We start from the raw sequence: 7,062 nt of genomic DNA, 5'->3' as shown, positions 1-7,062 counted from the left end.
CGCCGTGTAAAGGGGCCGGAGTGGTTCATTGCATAATAATGCCGAAAGAAGTCGAGTGCTTATGTTGCAAAGAGCTGCTCTTAAAGTAGCATATTTAGAACTTCGAGGGCAGCACGAACCTAGCGCTCATATTCACAAGTAAGAAGCGTACGTGTCTCATTCACAATCATGCTGGTTGGTTTCAATACAAAATAGTTTTTCTAAACTTTTCGTTATTGTTCGTCACTTATTCAGAAAGAGTGCAGCTGAATTAATACTCTGCGTCCTACTAGCTTTAGCTTTGTTCAAAGCTTGAGTGTCTGATACAGGAAATAGATACGTACACTACATACCAACAGTTCGTGAGATGGATGTTGTACAAAAACTTGAAAAAAACAAGAGAATCGTTATACCAGTCTGCGCGGTGAACAGGATACGTGTAAAGTCGCGCCCGGATCCTAGCAGAAGAACTCCTACCTCTAGAACAGCATATTTATTCTACGAGTACAGATACAACGTTCTACCGTTCGAGCCCATAAGAAAAAATGATACAAACAAAAAAACGTCATCTTCCTCTTCCAGTCATTGCTTTCTTCCTCTTCGTCGTACAGTCATTTCTTCACACTGCAAGATCCTTCACACACCCCCCGAAGAAATGTTCAGTACATTACACCTCGAGTTTATATAGCAGATCTCCAGGCCGTAGCACTGTGGTTCGATCTGACATGCGGACCTCGAAAGCCCGTGTTTTTCCATCTTTGCCTGGAAAGCTTCGTATTATTTGTCCCGTCGACCATCCTTGTCTCTTCTTTCTGTCATCGCGGACGATCACGATGTCATCCACTTGAAGTTGTCCTCCTTTGCTTTTGTTATGAAAGTTCCTGAGCTCCGTGAGATATTCCGCGGACCATCTCTTCCAGAAGGTATTCAAATTCTCTGCCCGTTTCTGCCACATTATCTGTAGAGTACTGCCACTGCTCTCTGGTACATCGCTAGCTTTGGTGTTCGGTAGCGTTGTCAATCGCTTTCCCGTCAGGAATGCCGATGGACACAGTGGATGCGTACCTTCCTCCTCATACACGAATGTTATTGGACGAGAATTCAGGATTGCTTCGACTTCTGTGAGAATGGTATTGAGTTCGGCTTCCTTCAGACATCTTGCGCCGATCGTCTTCTTCAAGGTGACTTTCACCGATCGTACTAGACGTTCGTAGAAGCCGCCCCACCATGGGGCATATGGTACGTTATACCGCCACTCTACTCTCCATTCAGCAATCTTCTCTTCTATTTCATGACCGTGTGTCACATCCCATAAATTTCTAATCTCCTTGTTGCTCTTGCGGAAAGCCTTGGCATTGTCGCTATAGACAACTTTGGGTATTCCTCGCCGCGCTACGAACCGCCGGAACGCCAGTAGAAATGCGGTCGCTGACATTGCTTCTACAAGTTCAAGGTGTACGGCTCTGGTCACTGCGCACACAAAAATTACGAAGTATGCCTCCTTTGCTGAACGTTGTGCCTTTATCCACACTGGCCCGGCAAAGTCGAGTCCTGTTACTGCGAACGGCTCTGACTGTGTCACCCTCGTTGACGGCAGAGGAGCCGTTTCTTGTCTCGCAGCCCTTACATTGTATCGTTGGCAGACGACGCATTTCTTCAAGATGCTCTTGATCAACTGTCGCGCGTGCACAATCCAGAACTTTTCCCTTAATTGGACGAGAGTGTCTCTTACTCCTGCATGAAGCAGATCCCAGTGATACTGCCTGATCAGCAGTTCCGCATAATGATTCTTCTTTGGTAAGACGACGGGGTGTTTCTGATCATACGGCAAATCACTGTGATGTAGCCGACCTGCTACCCTCAGTACGCCACTGATGTCCATAAACAACTTGCTGCCTTGCAATGTTGACCATGTTGGTAATGGCTTGTTACTCAGCACAGCCGCTATTTCTTCTGAAAAGGCTTTCCCTTGCACAAGTTTGATACAACACTTTTCGGCACGTTGCAACTCCTGCGCTGTCAGGGGTCCGGTAGTGTAACTTTTCTTTGTAGCGTTCCCTCTGAATCGCAAAATCCAGGCCACAACCCGATGTAACCTTCTCACAGAGCTGTACCTTTCCATCTCTATGACGTCTTCCGTCTCTGTAGTCAGCGTTTGCAGAACTTTTGTTTTCTTCTCCTCCAATTCGTTTCTCTCAAGGTCATCGTCCATGTTCCACACAGGCCATTCGCTGTCGCTTCGAGTCATCCAGCTTGGTCCTGACCACCACAGCTCGCTTTCAGTCATCTTCTTTGCTTGCATTCCTCTGGTCAGTAGATCTGCTGGGTTTTCTTTGCCCTTGCAATACTTCCATCCATCTATTTGAGTAAGCCTCTGAATTTCTTGTACCCGGTTTTGCACGAACTGCTTCCAGCGCTGGGGATCCCCACGTATCCAGCAAAGCGCTATTCTGGAATCTGTCCAGAAGTGAAGTCGAACTGGACTGATTTTGATCTTTTCAGTGATGTAGGAGACAAGCCTCGCTCCCACTAGACATGCCATCAACTCCAGTCGAGGTATTGTCAGCTCTTTTATTGGGGCGAGCCTTGACTTTGCCATCAGCATCGCTGCGGTTCTTGTTCCACAAGAGTCTTCCATAACTGTGTACGCTACCGCACCGTACGCTGTAGGACTCGCATCACAAAACATATGTATCTCTGTATGTACCACGTCTTTGTCATTTTCTCGGCCATAGTACCTCGGTACTCTTATGTCTGGTAGATCCTGTAGTTCGGAGCCCCACCGGATCCACGTTGTTTGAAGGTCTGCAGGTAAAATGTCTTCCCATCCAATCTTGCGCTTCCACAACAGTTGGAAAAGGATTCTACCACGGATCGTAAACGGTGCCAACATTCCCAGTGGATCATATAGGCGAGCTATGATCTGCAAGACCCGTCGTTTCGTGTCGCCACCTTCATGGTGTAGACTCCACAAGTCGCTCATGCCAAATGTTAAAACGTCCGTGTCCGGCAACCACGATATTCCTAGAACTTTCTGCATATCCTTGGGATCACCCAATGCTCGTTCGCCCGACTCTGCGTGGAGGGACTCGCGCACGTCGCTATGATTTGTTGCCCACTTATGCAGCCTCATTTTCGCTTGTTCCAAGATCGCCGTCGCTTCTTTTGCGATCTTCTGTGCTTCCTGTACGTCATTTGCTCCGGTTATAAGATCATCCACGTACATGTGGCTACTAAGGAGTCGTGCTGTTTCTGGATATTCCTCTTCCATCATCTTGAAGTGGCTGCGCAAAGTAGCCGCGAGCAAAAACGGGCTTGCCGTCGTGCCGAAGGGAACCCTCGTCATCCTCCAGCTTTCTACCGGTGGTAGTGGCATTCCCGCTTCTGGTTTTGTCTCATACCACAAATACCGTAAGGCGTTTCTGTCCTCTTCCCTCACGGTTATTTGCAAAAAGGCTTTTTCTACATCGGCCACCAAGGCGATCTTATGGACCCGGAAATTTAGCAGTAATCCCACGACGTCCGGATTTAAGTTCGGTCCAGCTTCTAGGCACTGGTTAAGCGATTTTGTTGAGCCGCAACTGGATGAGCAATCGAACACCACTCTAGTCTTAGTCGTACTACTAGATTCTCTCAAAATGGCTTGATGTGGCATATAGTACACGACGCTTTGTCCTTCGTCAACTTCGTCAACCACTCTTTCTGCCATGCTGTTATCACTGTACATCCGGATCGCTTCGTCATACCTCTTCAGCAACTCTTCGTTGCGAGCCAATCTCCTAGTTAACTGTGTGAGCCTCTTCAACGCCACTCCTTTGTTGTTTCCCAAATTCAGCGTCGACTTGTACGGGAGCGCAACTTCACAGCGCCCTCCATTTTGTGTCACACTTTGGAAGAACCGACGTAGTACCGGATTCTCTTGTTCGTCATCCGTGTCTGGAACCACGCCAATGGATTCGAGCTGCCAAAACTTTTCTAGCGTCGAATTCCCTTCGTCTTCGTCTACGGACAGTCTGAGCACCAACGTTTGATTGCAATGCTGAATTGTCCCTGCTCTAGGTGACACTCCATGTACCATCCAGCCGATCCGTGTCTCCACTGCTCTTATGCTGCTGCCTAGTCGTACAATCCTTCCAGTCACTAGATCCCAGTACTGATCGGTGCCTATGAGAACCTGTATTTCCTCTTCATTTTCTGGACACACCAGCTGCTGGACTGGAAGGTCCTTCGCTCTCATTTTGTCGATTATGAAGGAGCATGGCGTAGGTGTGTTTTGGCCACTGATGACGTCGGTGACTAGCGCTTCCATGTCGTACTCATTGCCACCCTGTAGACTGAGAAGCCGAAACGTTCTTTCTTCTTGTCGTCCCCCAAAGACTCCTACTTTCAGTCGTTCTTGGCCGACTGTCTCACACTTCAATTTTTGGGCGGTTCGTTGAGTAACAAATGTCCTTTGACTGCCCGTGTCGAACATTATCTTGCCTTTGCTCGCTCCCCCCGGACCTTTACACCAAGCGACTACTGTCTGTAGTATAGTCTCTGGGCCTTTGGTGCGTCGAGTCAGCTCTAAACTGAACTGCGACGATTCCGACGTCGACTTGTCTGTGCTGAGCGAGCTGTCTCCCCTGGGACTACACACAGAAGCAGCATGTCTTCTTTGACACTTACTGCACTCTACTTTACGCCAACACCTCCTGGATACGTGGTTGGGCAAGGTGCACCTGAAGCATCGCCCTCCTTCTTTGAGCTTGCGTAGCTTTTCTTCTACTGAAATCGTCGCTTGGCACTCAGCCGTCTTGTGATCCTTTGCTTTGCAGAAAAAACATTCCGAGTATTCCTCTGCTGTGTGAAGCAACGTTGACGTCGATGACGGCTTCTTGGCTCTCTTCGCGTGTGTCTTAACTTCTCTGTCCTTGTGTGATCCCGCCGGCTCTTTCCTGTCTCCCTCACGCGTAAAGATCGAGCTTTCGCGACTCTCTACTTCAACCCTGAGGAAGACCAAAAAGTTATTCAGTTTGACAACATGCTGGCTGCTTGCACGCGCTGAGGTGTTGTCGTCGCCGGCCTCTTGGCCGCTCCTGCTCTGGCTCGTTGTTCCAGCTTCTGCCTGCAACGCCCCTTTGTTGAAGTCGACCACCAACTCTTGAGGTACTAGTCGAAGCATAATTGAATACAGCATGGATGCGAACGACTCTTCGGGTACACCCAGTGCCTTCAATGCTCTCACATGTGACACGACTCCGTCGTATAGCTTTCTCAGTCCTCTCACATCGTGCTGTGCTCTCACCGGTTGCAGGTTCGTAAGCCTGCTCATGTGATCTTCAATCTGAAGCGTCTCGTTCCCAAAACGTCGTTTGAGGATCTCCAGAGCATCGTCGTAACATCTCTCCGTCGGCGGCAACCCCGCGATAGCTGATGCCGCTTCCCCTGTAAGCGCTGCTCTTAAATAGTGGAACTTGTCGCACGTGGATAGCCTTTGATTGTCGTGGACCATTTGGCGAAACTGCTCCCAGAACGCGAACCAGTCCCTCCTTTGACCGTTAAATTTGACGAGATCCAGCTTCGGCAGCTTCCCGTGCTGGTTCATCCTTCCAGCGTTCTCCGACTGTCTCGACCCTGACTGACGTTCTGACGTCCGACTTATGGCCGTAGAATTTCGCTCGAGCCTGAACTGTAGCCGTGCGAGCAATGCAGTTGCCCCGTCGATATACTTGAAGCCCTCTTGCTGCTCCGCGTCGACGTCTCCCTCTGACCACAAAGGCTCCAGCTCAGCGTCCACTTTCTCCAAGTTCTCTGTCTGTTTCTTTATCCTAGCAACAAGTACTTCGATGTCTTCTTCTGCAAGGTTTACGTCGCCAAGCTTCTCTGTAGCTTCTTTTACGGTTCGAGTTACCGCACTTCTCAGACCTTGGCGACGCCTCTTTAGGCATTCCATGCGTTCCATCTTCAAACGGTAGGCCTAGCCGTTGACACACTGATACTTCGAAGATGGTTAGGGGTCCTTCGTCTCTCTTTCTCCCGGGTTTCGGCACCACCTTTCTCCTTGTAAAGTCGCGCCCGGATCCTAGCGGAAGAACTCCTACCTCTAGAACAGCATATTTATTCTACGAGTACAGATACAACGTTCTACCGTTCGAGCCCATAAGAAAAAATGATACAAACAAAAAAACGTCATCTTCCTCTTCCAGTCATTGCTTTCTTCCTCTTCGTCGTACAGTCATTTCTTCACACTGCAAGATCCTTCAATACGCAAAGCCTTTCCCATAGTAACTACTACATGCATTAAATACCCAAGATACTAGGTGGAAGTACCCCCCACAGGGGGTGCCCTTGCAATTTCAGCTGTAGACTAATGATGCAATTATAATAATGACCCCCCCTCCCCCCGAACTTTTTTCAACACTCCTCCATGCTTGGGATTCTGGATAAACCACTGTGCTGACCCCTGACACAAAGAACCATCTCATCAGCTTGCTCTGCCTGGTAAGAATTACATTGGGCTCTCAATTCCACCACAGACACAAATCCAGTCCTGTTCTGACGCATCCTTTTGTCCACCCATTCAGTCAATGTCGTAAGTGTTGTTCGAACTCCTACTGTCTGATAGCACCCAAATAGTATTGTTTAGGCACCTCAAGTATTTTAATGATCGTTATGTGGTAGTAAATCAGACTGTTATGCAAGTTACCCTGTGTGTGACCTCGGTTCCTGCTCTCAGTCCTCCAGAAGTGCTCACTATACACAAGTTGACTATCGAAAACCTCAATTTTCCATGCATGATGTAAAATCTCAGTTCGCTTGCTTCCTAGCCATTTTTTCATTCTTAATCTTCCTTTTGTGTGCAAAGTGCACACCCAGTTCGAGTAGGATGTAGACCTTGTAGACCAAGCTTTGTATCTTGGGCTGCTCGAATACTCAAATAGGCATGTTTTAGTCAAAGATGATGTAACATGAAATGTGGTTCATATAGTTTATTGTGGCACTCAGATAATATCTTCATAATATGTCTGCAGAGACTGCTCCAAAATAGCATATGTGATGCAGCGTTATACATTATTGGGCTTCTGGGAAAAATCATGATTC

General features: G+C 48.2%; 1 protein-coding gene across 1 annotated transcript; it reads right to left on the bottom strand.

The window, feature by feature from the left end:
• Positions 1–646: 646 nt before the first annotated feature.
• Positions 647–5,923, bottom strand: LOC135395675 (uncharacterized). Its single transcript, XM_064626772.1, has one exon. It carries the CDS (start codon positions 5,921–5,923, stop codon positions 647–649), a length of 5,277 nt encoding a protein of 1,758 aa, XP_064482842.1.
• Between the last annotated feature and the right edge of the window lie 1,139 nt (positions 5,924–7,062).

Source organism: Ornithodoros turicata, chromosome 5, assembly GCF_037126465.1.
Source record: "Ornithodoros turicata isolate Travis chromosome 5, ASM3712646v1, whole genome shotgun sequence".
Classification (NCBI taxonomy): domain Eukaryota; kingdom Metazoa; phylum Arthropoda; class Arachnida; order Ixodida; family Argasidae; genus Ornithodoros; species Ornithodoros turicata.
The sequence above is the reverse complement of the archived record's forward strand: the minus strand, read 5'-3'. Positions and strand labels throughout refer to the sequence as shown.

Excerpts from the sequence above, each read along its gene's own strand:
- LOC135395675 (XM_064626772.1), bottom strand. The coding sequence starts at position 5,923 with ATGGAACGCATGGAATGCCTAAAGAGGCGTCGCCAAGGTCTGAGAAGT.